Source organism: Hemicordylus capensis, chromosome 3, assembly GCF_027244095.1.
Source record: "Hemicordylus capensis ecotype Gifberg chromosome 3, rHemCap1.1.pri, whole genome shotgun sequence".
Lineage (NCBI taxonomy): Eukaryota > Metazoa > Chordata > Lepidosauria > Squamata > Cordylidae > Hemicordylus > Hemicordylus capensis.
In genome coordinates this window covers 240,712,218-240,730,717 of record NC_069659.1, presented here as the reverse complement: position 1 = coordinate 240,730,717, position 18,500 = coordinate 240,712,218, and the positions used below count along the sequence as shown (strand labels likewise).

The window sequence follows — 18,500 nt, the reverse complement described above, 5'->3', positions numbered from 1 at the left end:
TTGGGAGCAGAAGGAAAGGCAGGCCCCTACCTGCCTCCTTCCACACAACAGGGCTCTGCCACTCACATGCCTATACGAGCAGTGTGGTAGCAAGCTCTGGCTCTCCGATGGGAGGGGGAAACCCATACAGGGTCCTCCACTATCCCACTATGCAATGTGCAGTCAGTCAGCAGAACTGCTGCCCTCAGCATTGGAGCAACTGTCTTCTGTCTGGCCCCTCCCCCTCCCCGATTCTATGAAGAACATGGCCAATGGCCACCCAGGATCAGTGCTGGAAGCAGCAGTGGCACAGATTACCAGAGTGTGTGGTAGAAGGCACATGCTTGTCCTCCTACCTCACTTTAAACCTGGGTGGCTGGTTAGGGCTACCTGGGGAAGGAGCAGCGGGATCTGGAGCAATTTGAGGGCCCCAGATGACCAGGTCTACCTGGGTAGGACAGGGCTAACCCAGGTAGAGCTGGTTGTGAGAATGGGCTCTATGTGCCCACAGCCTTGATTACTGCATATGTGCTCTGGGATCAAGGCCTTTGAGCTTCTGTATGATTTCAGTTCTGGTGTTTGTAGTTTTCATTTTTGCCACAGTTACTAGCAATTTTCTATCCATCCAGAAAACTTGCATTCCCTGCTTACACACCCACCCCCCGAAGGAGGAGTAGCTTGCTTTTCACCATGAGACATACATTTGCTATCTTCATGTAAAGCTTAAGTTTACTATAGCATCTTATAAGATGATAGGTAGTTTTACTTGCTTAGGAAAAATATTTTCCTTCAAGCTGGAGCATTTACTGCATTTACATTATACTGAGGCATACTGCAATATGTGATGTGTGCAGTGCTATAAAGCAGAACAAAAATTAGTTGTCTGTTTACTATATAATCCATCTAGCATTGCCAAATTGCCCGGGCTGCTCTCAGAATTATGCATTCAATAAAAATAAAACAGCTGCCAACATGAATAATTTCAAACAAAAGCCAGTGTGCCTCCATGTTAGTAATGCAGGCATTACAAATAGGATTTGTTTTCTTTTGTCGTTTATTTTTTATAGTTGAATACTTCAGCAACACCCAACCAATACATAATCAGAAAATCACTGACTGCCCAAATTTAAAAAAACAAACAAACAAACAAACAAACATCACCCACTAATTTGAATAATAAGTTTCGTTATAAAATGCTGCCACATGGTATCTCACATGAGCATCCCTCAATATTGCCTACCCCCATTTTGTTTCCTCTGAATTACAATACTTATCTGTAATCCTCTATGCAGTATTCACCATTCTAGCTGAAGAAAGAGGGACCTTTTGTGGTTGCTCTTTTATACTGATTAGGGGGAGAGCAACTGTCCCTATTGAACCCAATTGAGCATCACCTCCAGTGAATCATTATATTATTATTATTATTATTATTATTATTATTATTATTATTATTATTATTATTATTGTGACGGGGTGTTCTCATACCTTTTGCTACAGCACATAAACCACTTTGAGAACTCTTTTGTTGAAAACAATAAATATTTTATTAATAATAAGATAATCAGAGCAATAACTGCCAGATTATTTTATGACGACTCAAAACAATAAGAGTATGATCCAGTTGCTCCTTTTTTACACAGAAAGAAGAGCGTGGAGGAGCTCTGGCTATTGCATACTGCATGCTCTGTATGCTACATGCCATAGACCTTCCTTCACCCACTGTGTCACCCTGTGCTGCATGTAGAACTATCATGCTGAGAGCAGTGTAGCACCTCCAGCATTTAAGGTAGGCCAGAGCCAGGGGTGTGCAAGGACCGGTTGCTGCGGCCCAGTCCTAATCCAAACTGAATTCAGACTGAACCCAAACTGAATTGAGACCAAACCGCGGGTCCCCGAACCAGTTCGCTCAAACCCACCGACTGGGCTGGTTGGGTCACCGAATCAGCTTGAAGCAGTTCAAAGTGGTTTGCGATCGAACCGCTTGAACTGTACCTGTTTGCAGTTGCACGCCCCTAACCTAGGTTCTCCTGGGCCTCAGGTCAAAGAGAATGGGACTAATTTGAAGGCACCTTTGTGGACATAAAGTATACATAAACATATCACATATATTGTGATACATCATCCTGAGACCAAACCCATGGTAATGTAGAGCATTCTCAGATAAATAAAATTTAACAAGGAAAAAAAGTCATTTCCGCACAGCCCTCATCATGTTTAATAAACTTAAGATGTATACAAAAACATATATTTTTTCTGTCCCAAGGCAAGAGCTGAAACTACCACTTCAATCCAGCAACTCAAACATGCTCATGGACCTCTTTGTGAGCAGCAGCTGTCCCATTAATTTATATATATAGGAATGCCCCAGGAACACAAGGTCATCCATTCACAGCCCAAATGAACTTGTGTTTAAAAAGCTATGGACAGTTCTAATAAAAACTTTTGGAAACTGTTTGTCCTCCCATTGAAACAACTGGTACTTTAAAATGGTTTATCTTAGCTTTCATTTCAACCCTACCTGATTCAGTGAAATATAGGAGGCTTACAGTAACATTATCTTTGCAGAATTATTGGGCAACATACAGACTAGTTAGTTGTGACCACTGAACACACTAAACTTAATGAGACAGAATAATCATGACTAACTTAAGTCATATTAATTTCAATGGGACTTAGTCATGAATAACTTAGACTGATTGACAATCAAATCAATCAATCATCTTTATTACAGTCAAGGACCTGGCTAAAGTACAGGGCAGAAAGTGAGTTACAAGTTGTAAAAGCATACATTCTACAAAAGGCATAATAGTATAACAACATAGCTATACTGTTCTGACTGTGGCAAAACTAGTAAATTTTAAAAGCTTTAGGAACTATAAAAGTTTTAAATTAAAACTAAGAGAACTATAAGTCAGTCACTGAGAGATGAAACTATAAAAATGTAAAAAAAAATTAAAAAGCTATAAAAACTGTAAAAACTATAGAACAGTAAAAAGTATGGGACCTTAAAACTGTATGGCTGTCGTATGGCTTTCGTATGGCGTGCCATGATCATCATAAGCACACTGGAGCTGTGCTGCCTAGTTGGGTGCCATGCTATATGCTGTCTGTCAATGTCCAGTGAATTTTAAACGCTGTTGCACAGAACCTGCCCACATTGTGTGTGACAGCGGGCTTCGCATCAGAGAGCAGCAGAGAGGTGTAAAAGTGGCTTGTACGTCCAGGGTACTTGTGTAGCAGCAGAAGGATGAGAGTGGTGCGCATGTCCCTGATAACTTTTTCTGGAATCTGCCTATTAATTAACTATAATCTATTAACTATTTCTAATTCCATTAGCTTTATCTGATTTATTACAGAATAAGGTACTCTTCTCTTGGGCACGCTGCACACACACAGCAGTATGAGAGTCACTTTCCCATGGTGTAATTCCATTCTACTGTACAGTGTATGTGAATACTACAACTACATGGGCAGCAGGGCTTATTTTATGGGTCATTCCTACCTGACTAGACGTGAATGGGCTTATTGGGTACGGAAGACCCATGCAATAGGTCCTGCCCACCTATGGCTCAGGGCAGTTTACATAGAGAAATAATAAATAAATAAATAAATAAGATGGATACCTGTCCCCAAAGGGCTCACAATCTAAAGGAAACATAAAATAGATACTGGCAACAGTCACTGGAGGTACTGTGCTGGGGGTGGATACAGACAGTTACTCTCCCCCTGCTAAATAAAGAGAATCACCCCATTAAAAGGTGCCTCTTTGCCAAGTTTTGCAATGTTTACACACTCTCCATAATGTCAAATGTCCCACAGTGCTGGAGGTGTGTATGTAGGGGACGTAAGTAGAATGATTATCTCAGCTGTCAGCATCTCTGTGTAATGAATGTAAGGACAATAGATGACTGAGAGTTAGTCTACAGGGTGTCTTATCCCCTGTAATATAGCGCTTTTTTGTAGTAACAATCTTCATCGCACTATGACATCAATCACCATTTGCCACGTGGATTCTCCTGATCACATGAGAAGTGTCCTCACTCACCAGTACGAATAAAACATGAATGAAGATGTCATCTGTTCCCATGGAAACTCTTCAGGTCACTCAGTGAAATCTCATGGCAAGCTGTGCTATACACAAACAAATACTCAAACATATTTATTTAATATATACATATCACACACTTAAGAATGCATCAAAGTGGCTAGCAAAGTGTAAAATAATAAAATAAATTTGAAATACATGTTAAATAGATGCATACGATTATAAAACACTTAAAACAGAAATAAATTATAAAAGCATAAGCAGCAGAGAAACATATTCATTCTGTGAAAAGCATCTTCTGAAATTAAAAAAAAATAGGTTTTCACCTTTCATTTAAAAACTGCAAGAGAGGGAGTCATCCCAGTCTCTCTAGGAAGAGAGTAGCATGTGGTGCCACCACCAAAAAGACCACATTGATGTTAAGGTAAACCACCTAGAGCCTTTGGAGTCAGGAGATATAGAAAATAAGTAAATAAATAAATAAAGTGGCACAGCAGGGAAGCAACCTACCTAAAGAGCAGGAGGCTGTTGGTTCGAATCTCTGCTGGCGTGTTTCCCAGAATATGGGAAATTTCTATTTCAGACAGCAGTGATATAGGAAGGTGCTGAAAGACATCATCTCAGACTGCACGGGAGAAGGCAATGGTAAACTCCTCCTGTATTCTATCAAGTAAACCACATGGCTCTGTGGTTGCCAGGAGTTGACAACGACTCAACGGCACAACTTTTCCTTACCAACAGCCATACTAATGAAGCGCTAATACAGTGAATGCACAACATGCTGAATGGGGAAAGAGTTATTTTTGTTGATCTCCCTTCTGAAGCCTACTGTGCCTTCCAAAAATATGTCATCGGGGACTACATAAGCCTCAGGGACATATTTCTGGAACATACAGTTGGCTTCAGAAGAAGGGGACATTGACCCCCAAAAAAGCCACCCCTCCCTGTAGCATGTGCTGAACATTTGCTGCACCAGTGCTTCTAACAAAGCTACAAAACCTGGTGCTCTTTACATCTAAATGTTGACCTACACCAAAGGGACTATGGGTTACTGACATAACTTTCCAACTTGAAGGCATTACCTGTAAGACATTCAGTCACTTCTGGAAAGTTATTAAAGCTGATTTCTCAAAGGGTTATTTATCATGGCAGTTACATTTCTAGTAAATCTCTACTAGAAGTAATACAAGTGACTCATTTAATACAAGTAACCCCTGCTAACTTGGCACGGAGGCACCTTTTAACAGGGTGATTCTCTTTATTTAGAAGGGCAGAGTAACTGGCCCTATTCACTCCCAGCACAGTACCTCCAGTGACTGTTGCTGGTGTGTATCTGATGTTTCTTTTTAGATTGTGAGCCCTTTGGGGACAGGGAGCCATCTTATTTATTTATTATATCTCTGTGTAAACTGCCCTGAGCCATTTTTGGAAGGGTGGTATAGAAATCGAATAAAATAATAATAATAATAATTATTATTATTATTATTATTATTATTATTATTATTATTTTATTACTACCTTATTTATTACTACTAATAAAGAAGAAACAGTGCAATTCTGGCGGAAATTATGGGACAATCCAATAGATTATAATAAAAAAGCAGGCTGGATGAAAGAGGTCAAAAAATGTAACCAACAAATGCAAGATCTAATAATAACACCAGAATTAATAAGTGAAAGAGCAAAGAAAATTAAAAATTGGACTGCGCCAGGCGACGATGAACTGCATGGCTTCTGGCTTAAACACCTAACAAGCCTTCATAAACAACTATCAAAACAGTTCAATCACATTATGAAAGGCGGTGATATTGAACAATGGCTAACAACTGGAGAAACTCATCTCATTATGAAAGACCCAGCAAAAGGTGCAGTTCCAAGTAATTATAGACCGATAACCTGCCTGCCAACCATGTTCAAATTATTAACTGGAATAATAGCAGATGAAGTGATGCAACACTTATTAACTAACAAACAGCTTCCAGTTGAACAGAAAGGAAATTGCCCGAACACCAGAGGCACAAAAGACCAGCTGCTGATTGACAAAATGATTTTAGAAAACTGCAAGAGAAGAAAAACCAATCTAAGTGTTGCATGGATTGACTACAAGAAAGCCTTCGATCCATTGCCTCACACATGGATACTAAAATGTTTAGAAACAACTGGTGTCAGCAAAAACATTCAGATATTTATTTAAAAAGCAATGAGCATGTGGAGTACACAGTTAACAATCAATGGCAAAACACTTGGACAGGTTAGCATTAGAAGAGGCATTTTCCACGGGGACTCACTATCCCCTCTATTGTTTGTAATCGCCATGACCCCACTTTCACAAATACTAAAAAAACCAAGCCTCGGATACCAAACATCTAAAACATCCAATAAAATCAACCATCTGCTGTACATGGACGATCTGAAGTTGTATGGAAAGTCCCAGTCAGAAATCGAATCACTGCTAAACACTGTCCGTATATTCAGTAGCGATATAGCAATGGAGTTTGGACTAGACAAGTGTGCTGCATGAATAATGAACAGAGGGAAAATAACAAAAACAGAAGGAATAGAACTGCCCAATGGAAGCAAGATCAAGAACCTGGAAGAGAAAGAAACTTACAAATACTTGGGCATTCTCCAGGCTGATAACATCACACACACTGAAGTTAAAAGAAAAATTGGAAGTGAATACATCAGGAGAGTCAGAAAAATCCTCAAGTCCAAACTCAATGGCGGGAACACCATACAAGCCATAAACACCTGGGCTATAGCTGTTATCAGATACACTGCAGGAATTATAGACTGGACCCAGGCAGAGCTAGAGACGCTAGATTGTAAGACCAGGAAAATCATGACCATCAATCATGCTCTACGCCCCCGCAGTGATGTCGATAGGCTATACCTCCCTCGCAGCTCAGGTGGAAGAGGAATGCTGCAAGTCCATCAAACAGTAGAGGAGGAGAAAAGAGGCCTTGCAGAATATATCAAGGACAGTGAAGAAGATGCACTTCAAATGGTCAATAATGCGAAACTATTCAACACCAATGAAAGAAAGCAGGCCTACAAGAAAGAACAAGTCAAGAACTGAGCAGAAAAATGGAAAAATAAGCCCCTGCATGGTCAATATTTGCACAATATAAGTGGAAAATCAGATATCACCAAGACCTGGCAATGGCTTAAGAATGGCAACTTGAAGAAAGAAACAGAGGGTTTACTACTGACTGCACAAGAGCAGGCACTAAGAACAAATGCAATAAGAGCAAAAGTAGAAAAATCCACAACAAACAGCAAGTGCTGCCTTTGTAAAGAAGCAGATGAAACAGTAGACCACCTAATCAGCTGTTGTAAAAAGATCGCACAGACTGACTACAAACAAAGGCATGACAAGGTAGCAGGGATGATACACTGGAACATCTGCAAAAAATACAAGCTACCTGTAGCCAAACGTTGGTGGGACCATAATACTGAAAAAGTTGAAGAAAATGAAGATGTAAAAATATTATGGGACTTCCGACTACAAACAGACAAACATCTGCCACACAATACGCCAGATATAACTGTAGTCGAGAAGAAAGAAAAACAAGTTAAAATAATTGACATAGCAATACGAGGGGATAGCAGAATAGAAGAAAAAGAAATAGAAAAAAAACCACAAAATACAAAGATCTACAAATGGAAATTGAAAGGCTGTGGCAGAAAAAGACCAAAATAATCCCAGTGGTAATTGGCACCCTAGGTGCAATTCCAAAAGACCTTGAAGAGCACCTCAACACCATAGGGGCCACAGAAATCACCATCAGCCAATTACAAAAAGCAGTTTTACTGGGAACAGCCTATATTCTGCGACGATATCTATAACAACAGCAACAACATTGACAATAAGATTCAGCCATCCCAGGTCCTTGGGAAGGACTCGATGTCTGAATAAAACAAACCAGTCAATAACACCTGTCTGACTGTGTAAACAATTAATAATAATAATAATAATAATAATAATAATAATAATAATACAAGTTTGACCAAGATTGAACTAGCCCAACCTCAAGGCCAACTTGAATTTTATTTCAAAGCTAAAAATACAGCTGCTCCTTTTTAAAAGGCAATAATAATAATAATAATAATAATAATAAGAAGAAGAAGAAGAAGAAGAAGAAGAAGAAGAAGAAGAAGAAGAAGACGAAGAAGAAGACTTTTTAAAAACATACATATTAGTTGTAAATTTTAAAACTGTATTATCTATCTATCTATCTATCTATCTATCTATCATATTTCTATACCGCCAGATATGTACATCTCTAGGTTGTGTACAAAATGTAAAATATTTAGAAGTCCCAGATTAAAATACATGACAATAAAAACAATAGAATAAAATAGTTACTAAAACAAGTTTTTAAAATTATTAAAAATTATTAAAAATTAATTCTAATTAGCCTGCAAAAGACAGGAGAGTCTTGAGGTTCCTGAAAACAAGCAGAGAAGGAGATTCTCTTATTTCAGTAGGGAGCATATTCCAAAGCGTATTATGAATCAGGCTGCTTGCAACATATCTGCCAATGAAAACTTTCTCTGTTTCCTCTTAATTCATCTCATTTGCCATTTTAGAGATGGGCAAACTTGTCAAAGCTCATATCGGACTAGCCACAAAATGATGCAAGTTCTTTCCACTGCCAAATCAGGAAGAACCTGGATAATTTGCCAATGTAATCCAAGTTGGCTTTGAAGATGATCCAGTTCCTTCCTGTCAGCCCTAGTTACTAGTCTCAACAGTGGGAGAAGCAGCAGCACTACATTAAGGAGGCTTTCTTTTTCTTTCCCAATGCTCTGGCACATTCCATAAGAACATAAGAAAAGCCCTGCTGGATCAGGCCAAAGGCCCATCCATTCCTGCATCCTGTCCTATGCAGTGGCCAACCACATGCATCTGGGAAGACTGCAAGTGGGGGGGGGAAGGCAACCACCCCCACCCCCCATTGGTATTCCCCTAGCACCGGGGAACATGCCAACTCCAATTCTGATTGAAGTATCCAGCCACAAAAGCTAGTAGCCACTGATAGCCCTATCCTAGATAAATCTGTCTAACCCCCTTTTAAAACTTTCTAGACTGCGGGTTGTTACCACATATGGTGACAGTGAATTCCATAGTTTAACTGCACGTTGTATTAAGAAATACTTCCTTTTGTCTGTCCTGACTCTCCTAGTACTTAGTTTTAACAGATGACCCCACATTCTAATATTATGATGGCAGGATGTCATGGGAAAAGCAATAGTACTATCACACAGGACTTAAAAAGTTTTTTCTCCCCCTTCTCCCTGACATGCTGCAGAGAAGCACATCAAGCAATGTGTGATCGTCTTTAGGATTTGCAGCCTGCTTTTCCAACGGTGTGCTGCTCTGGAGTGCACCAGAGTGGTAGGGGAGAGGATAAAGTTCCAAGAATTCTTCTCTGAGCTTAGAGAAATTTGCCAACATCTCTAGCTAAGGATATGGAGATCCCCCTCCCCACCAAAGTGGAAATTCTCTCTCTGAATTTTCAGGAATAAATTCTGAAAATTTTCTCAGAATTCAGGTGGATTCTTCACACCCACATTTGAAATTCACTGCCCCATCATGTAGTAGTTTTCAAGCAGTTATTTTAAAAAAGGTGGGCAGCCCACCTGAAATTAGGGGGTGGAGGTACAAGTCGGACAACTGAATTGACATTTATTGCATTTATCCAATGTATTGTGTGCAGGAGATGCGGGCAAGGAAAGTTTCCTTTCCAGGAGAAACAGTCATAGATAATCCTGTTTAAAGGAATGTATGTATGCACCTTGGCAGTATTATCATAATTACATTTCATTTATGAGTTTGGATTTCTTCTTGTTTGCTTTTTGCTTTCTGGTGTCTTAGGTTACTTCAAAATAGGCTATTTGCTTGATCTAATTTGTCCAGAAAAGAAGGTACATGGGTCAGTTCTTTCTTTTGTATCTCTTAAGATTATGAGAAATACTGTGTGTTTGTGTGTGTACACACAACACATTTGTTTGCTAAACACATAGAAATATAATGTGCAAGACATTTCAGCTTCCGCCTTATTCAATTGCTCTTATGTTCTATGAAAATAACATCAGATTTCATTGTGAGGCAATGCCATTTTTCTTGATATATGCACTTCCCAGGTTACATGCTCTTCAGTCCCTCTCTTGCAGTATATGATGACACTTATACTAGTATATAATGAAACCCATCGATTCCAAATATTACAGTTCCCTTCTGCCTATGCTCCGAGACATCATGAAAATGCAACCACTGTCTGGAAGATGTGACACATAACACTGAATTGTTAATGTACCAGTTATAGAATCTCCATGATGTTCAGTGCCAAAACATCTTGCACTTTATATTTCTGTTTGTTAATCAACAAGAAATGTATACAATACTTTTTGATTAACAGCATCCTTCTGGGATGCAGAACATACTCATAAAAAGTTCAGTTTGCCCCTTTAATAATCATCTCTCTCTCTCTCTCTCTCTCTCTCTCTCTCTCTCTCTCTCTCTCTCTCTCTTTCTGACCTTAAATATATATTAAATATATATCTTATGTCAGAATGTGCAAATTAATAGAGAAGCATGTCCAATAGGGATGTCAATAAATGAATGAATGCATTGTTTATTTCGATAATTGATCAGAAAATAAAAAAAACCAAAATCATACATAGAGGGATGTGCAAAACATTTTGATGTTGAAACGTTTCAATTTGAAACATTTTGAGTGTTTTGAGCTAAAAAAAAAAGCCATTTAAATAAAGGTCTTGTTTTGAGCTCAGATCAAAACAACCCCATTTCAATCAAAACGTCTTGACATTTCAATCACCATTTTAGAGGCCTGTTTTCCCCTTGCTGATTGCTTTTCTGGCACTGGCTTCTGATTGGCTTGTGATCTCCTTGCTCCTTGGTTGGCTTGTTATGCAAATCAAATGTTGTCATTGGCAACTGTGTCCCCATTGGCTGGGAGGAAGGGGGAGAGACAATGGAGTCCAAAAGGAGGGAATTTCAAGGTAATTTCAAAATGTATTCAAAGGGGCCAGGAGACAGTGTGCCTCTTTTGAACAGGATACATCAGGAGAGAAGGAAGGTTTGATTTTGTGGTTTTATTTTCCCAGCACTGAGTATAATACGCTGTGCTATTACTGCAATAACTATCTGTTTTTACTGGATCTCAGATTGACAAAGGCAGAACTTGGGTGCCTGCCTTCCTTGAGTTGTGGTTTGGTTTATTTGTGAGATAGTGTTGTGGCAAGAAATCGACAGTGCTAGGAAGTAAGGAATCATAATTTTGTGAGAGAGAGCAACTTGAGCCAGTGATGTTACTGCAACGCAGGCACTGGCATTGGATTCTTGGTCAGTGATTCTTTTTTGGCCATTTTTGGACTGTTTTTGAATGTGTGTTCTGTGTCAGGAGGGACAGATTGATTCCCTTTTACTGTTTCTGCTTCTGCAGTGTTTTTCAAGGCAGGGTTGCAAAATGCATTGCAAATTGCAATGCAAAACTTCTGTGCACTCTGAGTGCAGCTTGTTCCAGCTATAGGGAACAATTGGGGAACTCAGAACACCCCATAATTTCCCATGGGTGGCTCCTAGGGACACCAAAGTAGGTTGTGTAGTAGGGCATGATGGGTGCTAACTACCACCCAACTCATAAAAGAAATGGGCAAGCAGGCAATTTTTAACCAATTTTTAACCTTTTCCCCCAAACTCCCATAGAATCCTTTTGTGGGTTGGGTGGTAGGTAGCATCCATCATGCCCTACCAGCCAACCCACTCTGGCATCCCTAGGAGCAAACTCATGGGGAACAATGTGTGTTTCTAGTTTCCCCTTTGTTCCCTATGGCCGAAACACTCACTTCAAGTTTTGTTCTGTTGGAAACAACCAGTCAACTGCTGTTTCGATGAAACATTTCAGCCATTTGCATTTTGTTTTGAACTCAAAACAAAATGCAAAATTGGTTCTGTGCACATCTCTATCATCCATTTCACAGGATGAAGTCAGGGATGAACTGAAGAATTTTTGAATTAGCACACAAAATAAAAGCAAGAAAACAAGAGGTTGATAGTAGTCCATTGCAAGAGGGCCTGGCACTAGGAACAGAGCATATAAGGAGGCAGAGCACAGACTTGGCAAGATGGCAGCTGGCAAGGGCTAAAAGCGGGTCCTTCAAATACAGCAGCATTTTAAGCACAAATATTAATATTTTTGACACTAATCATACTGTTTGCTTGTACTACCAAGTTGTTGTTTTGCAGCGGGGGGAGGGTGTTGCAATTTTATGGCCTCTGATATAGGCTATAGATGTTAAAATATATTCACTTTTATCTTCATTTAAAAGTTTTGGATTATACCTCTTTGTGGGAGTATTTAGTGATGATGTCCACTAAATGCAATTTTCCTAACATTCTGTTTTCTCAAGGTCCAGTTGAAAAGTGAAGAATCAAAAACATTTGCAATGAAGATTCTAAAGAAGCGCCACATAGTGGACACAAGACAGCAGGAGCACATACGCTCAGAAAAGCAGATCATGCAAGGGGCTCACTCAGATTTCATTGTGAGGTACTGTTGTTTTTCTTCATAAACGCACTTCCCAGGGTACATGCTCTTCAGCCCCTCTCTTATACCAGCATAGAATGAATCCCATCTATTCAAAATATTGCAGTTCACTCCTGTCTATGCTGTAAGCCATCGTGAAGATGCAACCACTGTGTGGAAGCTGTGACACAGAACACTGGACGGCTAATGTACTTGTGCCAGTTAATCTCATGCACACTTGAGGAAACGCAAAAGCACAAAACACAATTCAAACATAGACACTGTACCCTGCATCCTTCCCTTGCACTCATGACCAATGGCAGAATAAGAAGAAAAGGGGAGGGGGAATGTGTGTAGGGTGTGAATCATTCCTAGGTCAAAGAGTTTTCAATTTATTACTCACCTTTTAATGGTATATTTAAGGCAATCGATAAGTAAAAAAACAGAATAAAAAACAAAGCCGACAAAATAACAGCACAATCCTATTCATGTTTACTTAGAAGCTGTGTTCAGTTGGACGTATGAGGTTAGTGTATATAGGACTGTAGGATATACAGAAACCTGTATATGATATGTCTAGCAAAGACACACAGTGCCTTTTGCACAGTGGTTTTGCTTCATGAAATACCTGTACTCCGTTAGAAAGATAATTTACCATATACAAACTGTACCACTCTGACACTCTGGGAATGCTCTGGCACTGTATAAAGGCATGTTAACCACTCCTGTTTTCTTTGCCTTAGTTAGGCAAAGGGGTTGTACAGGTAGGGACTTCTTCACTAGCTGTTTTTCCAGAAAAGCCTAGATAGACAGCTTATAGCTATGTGATATTTTTTCCTTTTCTCTTGCCTTTCATCTCAAACGACCATTAAGGTGGTTTTAGATCCCGAATGTTGCCCTTGCCTCTATAGGTGTTGACTTTTATCATTCTTTAGGTCATCTCTATAAATGATTCTATGAATTCTATATTGAGGGTGCTATGAAATTATATTTCAGGGGAAGCTTCTTCACTTGATTTCTGGGCAACTTCTTTCAAAATTCCAAAGTTCTCTAGCAAATTATTTTAATATGATTATATACTAACTCAGGGGGGGGAAATAAGAAAATATTGCTATAGCCTGTGTGCACCTTTTCTTCATTGCATATATAATAGGATTCTTAGGACATTGTTGTAGAAAATGTACCCAGTTGTTAGAGAGTACAGCAGAAACTCTGGGATTTGTCAGAAACTTTAGGTCAAACCTTCTGCAGCATGCTGGGCATGTAAGAAGCATGTTATCTGATCCCATTTATCTCATTACATGGATTTTTCCTCTTATTCATCCTTGGGGTGAAAAGGAGGAAATTCTCCTTTGATCTCTAAATGTTAATGGGTTTTTAAAAAAAAATCTGTGGAAAAGATGAGAAAATTCTTTGTGTCATTTCTTTGAAATTATTAAAACAAAATAAAGAACGACATTTGCAGACTGTGGTTTGAAGGATAAACTTATCTACGATTAAAAGGACTAGGACAGATAGCATTTCCTTCTCACCCAAGTGGTCTCGAAAAGTGTTAGTAATGTCAAACCACTAGTAATATGTCATGCTGCACGTATTTCTCAGAAGGGCCATCTTCTTCGCCTCACATTAAACACAACATTGCGAATAGTACAAACTACACTTTCTGTTGTTTTGAAAATAATTCAGACATGCTGTACCGTTACTGACTGATGCTATCTAGCTGGTTAGAGGTTGACATGCTATAGAATCACCCGCTGTAGCATTTTCTGGACTATACCCCATCAGACAGTATGTAGTAGAAAAACATGCTTGAGCACGCCCCTGCGGCAAAAATCCCTGCATATAGTGGACTAGGAGGCTGTTCTAACAAGCAGCCAAGACAGGGCTAAGGCAGCCAAGCCTCAGCATGGCTGCCGGCAAGAACCACCAAGATCCATGTGGGTACTGGTGGCACTGCAGCAGCAAATCCGCCTATGGATCCCACCAGTTAGCCAAGGTTAAGGATGCAAGCGTGCCCTTAACTCGGGCTAACTGCGCTGCGCATGTGCGAGTACCAGCTGCTCCTAGCGGCACTGGCACAGGAGCGGCTCCCAGCCATTGCTGGGGGGAATCCCCACAATGCACAGTGCACTCGCATGGTGCATTGTGGGATTCCCGGAGGCCAGGACCATGAGTCCCAGCCTCGGAGTGATCGGCCCTGCTCTGTGCGGCCCAGAGCAGGGCTGATGGTGTGGCAGCATGGAGCATGCTCCCACCCACCTTCTGAGGATCATTTATGGGGAGGCAAGGTTTGGGAAGCCTTCCCCCCACCGTCCTGCCCGCCCGGTTGTGAGGATGATCTCCACCTCTCTGTTAGAAAGCTACACTAAACCCCTGCATCCTGACAGGCTCATTTTTATAAATCGAGAGGGGTGGGTCCCCTTCCTTTGGGGGAGTATTCAAACATGCCATGCTTCACTGAAGTTTGTTGGTTTATTTATTTACTTTATATTCTGCTTTTTAGGTGAACTTCCCAAAGCTGTTTACATAAAAGCATTAAAACCATGAGTTATACAACAAAGCAGGAAAGATGAGCAACAACACGTTGAGATGGGGATAGTCGGCCACATGCTGCCCCTATAGCTCCGCTATTAACATCTAAGGCAGCTAAAGTGACACTTAATGCCTGACAGATGGAACAAAGGTGTGTGACTCTACCTCTTGCTCAGGCAATAACTGTCTCTCCCTGTCGCTTACTACTTGTAAAGCAAGGCAATTGAATATGAGAGCTGTCTATGCTGAGTCCAGCCAAGATCTGTCTGGTGCAGCACTGTCAGGACAGGGGGCTAATGTGCTGCTGCTGGGAATCTAATGACGAAGCTATTTAATTTCTTCATAAATGGTGTTACTGCAAAACTCTATGGAGACTGTGATCCCAGCCCCAGTAGACATCCCTATAACAGTTCTGCATGTTATATGGCTTTAATATCTCAAATTCCAGTAGGTACTACTCAAATCCTGCAAATTACTGAGGATTTTCCCCCCCTTCCCTATCCCCCCACCCCCCATAGGCTATACAGAACATTCAAGGACAGCAAGTATTTATACATGTTGATGGAAGCTTGTTTAGGTGGAGAGCTTTGGACAATTCTCAGGGACAGGTAAGAGATTTTATGTGTTTCTTCTTCATATGAAATGAAATCCATCTTTGTTGCAGAATGAGGTCACATGTTCAAGCTGCATCATCCCCAGCAAGACCTTCTGAATCCTAAAGCCTTTCCCAGAGGTCTGAAGGTCCAGGCTTTGGCTGAGAGCCAGCTTCACCTATTACTCATTCCAATGAGACATTTTGCATGCCTTTTCAAAGGCACTGAAGTCATCCCATTACTTTATAATGCCGCATGACAAGAAGCACCACTTAATATGATAGCCGCTGAACTAGCGGCATCCTGTCAGGAGCCTCTGATTGCTCTCTTTTCACTTCTCCTCCACAGCTTGGGCTTTAGAATTGTTCATATTATCTAAGTGAGTGGTGAGTACTTCTCACCTACTGTGTATAAATCACGGTACATCTACTGTACTGATTTGGGGAAATATATGCATGCATACAGTATGTCTGCTCTCTGCAGTCTTTATGCACTGAGACTTTTAAGCCAATTTGTTATGCACACACATAGCTGACAGAGATGACTGGGACCTAAACACTCTGTGCAGTCTGCATAGTCTAGCTACCTGCCTTGACCAAAGAGGAAGAGGCATCTGCCTTTTACAGAGCTATGGAGGAGGAACACTAGGGCTGTGCAATAGAAAGAATGCCAGCTTTGGACAATGGAGATGTAGATAAAATCCTTTCTTGGCCATATTGGACATCAGGCGAGACACATCTCTCAGCACAACCTGTGGATAACCTCACTTATTTTGTCCTGAACTTCAAATTTGATAAATCAGATAAATTTCAGTTGCACAGTACAATACCTAGCCAAGAACAAGGGCAGCTGCCATCTGGACGTGTCTTCAGTCTCTGGAGCTGATTACAAAAACAATTACTCTCTGTACCAAATTGGATTAGGTAGAGCCTAATTGGATTAGGTACAGGAACATAGGAAGCGGCCATATACTGAGTCAGACCATGGGTCCATCTAGCTCAGTATTGTCTACGCCGACTGGCAGCGGCTTCTCCAAGGTTGCAGACAGGAATCTCACTCAGCCCTATCTTGGAGAAGCCAGAGAGGGAACTTGAAACCTTCTGCTCTTCCCATAGAGGCTCCATCCCCTGAGGGGAATATCTTACAGTGCTCACACTTCTAGTCTCCCATTCATATGCAACCAGGGCAGACCCTGCTTAGCTAAGGTGACAATTCATGCTTGCTACCACAAGACCAGCTCTCCTCTCTGGTTTGGACAAGCCTTCTAAACCCTGACAGTATTGAAAGTATTATTATTAGTATCATCATAATTTAAAATGATGGAAATAATGCATGTTACATCACACAACTGTGCTTGCACAACGTTAAGCTGAACAGCCTTGTTCCACAACAGTTCAGACAGGGTTTACACACACGCAACAGTGAAGATAGTGCTCAACTGCCTGTGTGTCGCTGCAATGCTTTTCACCATAGGCAGCATGCTTTCAGCTATGTTGACCATAGAAACTACCATCGGTTCTAAGAATGGAGACCGTGGCTTTTTCACACAGTTATTTGAACCTAGGTTTAATGTGCAACATTTGTATGATTGTGTAGACCAATGTACTATAAACCACCTTGCCATGAGTTGAAATAATCATGTCAGTGTTGGTCACCCACATGAAACCAAGATTCATGGTTGTGTGAACCAGGCCTGTAAGTTCCAAACTCAAGCCAATATTTGGTTTAGATTATGACCAGAATACAAAGAGCAACTTTAAATCTGTATCAAAACTGTAACTATATAAAAGTGTGTTAAATAATAATAATCTGTCCAAAGTTTTAGATGCATCCAGTGGGATTTTGACATTTCCCCCACCACCACCTTTGAACAGAAGACCAACGGCTTTTGAAACTCCTCTTAGTTTCAAAAGTTATTTATCATATGGTATGGGTGGGGCCCCATGAATGTGTAGAACAAGTTGCCAGTGTGATACAGTAGTTAGGGTGCTGGGCTAGGCCCAAGGAGGCCATGAACTTCACTGGATGACTGAGGACCACTCATTTCTCTCTCAGCCTTACCTACTTCACAGGGTTGTAGCTCTGAGCTTCTTGCGGGAAGAGCAGGATATAACTGTTAAAAAAAAGCCTCTCGACTTATGATCTTGGTTGTAAGTAGCTAAACGCCCTGTAAATCAGTGTGGTTAGTGGTTAAAGTGCCCTACTGGGACTTGGGAGAGCCAGGTTCAAATTCTGTGAAACTCACTGGCCAGTCGATTTTTCTCGGCTTCTCTTACAGGGTTGTTGTGAGGATAAAATAGTGGAGACCATTTCATCACCTGCTAGGATTGCCAAGCCCGATTTTTGCTGTTCGTGTAAACCAACGGGCTTGCAGGCAAGCCCAGTGGTTTACAAGCAGGTAACCCGCTTAATTGCCCCTACCCTTAGCTGAGGTTAGCAGATCAAGCGCTCCGCTAACCCTGTCTTTGTGCTCGTGTGTTGCCGCGGCGCAGCTCTGTAGTGTGGCGACTCACAAGTAGACCCCCAACCGGGAGGCTAAAAAGCAGCCTCCCAGCTTGGGGGTCTCCCCAGTATGCCCTGCATGCTCACACAGGGCATGCTGGAGCTTCTGGGGGGCTGTGTGGCCCCCGATCCTCCCAGCCCCCGCCAGCTCCGTAACGGAGCGGGCAGTCGTGTGGGCGGCTGGTTCGGCTGCCCAGAGCAGACTGCCTGCTCGTGTGCGGGAAGAGCGGGCTAAGCCCACTCTCCCCGCTAACCCACTCCAGCTCTTCTCACTGATCATGAGAAGCGCCTCTC

The 18,500-nt window shown here is 41.1% G+C and overlaps 1 protein-coding gene across 2 annotated transcripts in view; it reads left to right on the top strand.

The window, feature by feature from the left end:
• Positions 1–18,500, top strand: part of PRKG1 (protein kinase cGMP-dependent 1) — a 1,007,212-nt gene that overhangs the window by 962,228 nt on the left and 26,484 nt on the right. For both annotated transcript variants that reach the window (XM_053305274.1, XM_053305273.1), the window contains exons 11-12: positions 12,464–12,603; positions 15,630–15,719. In XM_053305274.1, the coding sequence (XP_053161249.1) occupies positions 12,464–12,603; positions 15,630–15,719 (230 nt within the window). The remainder of the gene's footprint in view (positions 1–12,463; positions 12,604–15,629; positions 15,720–18,500) is intronic.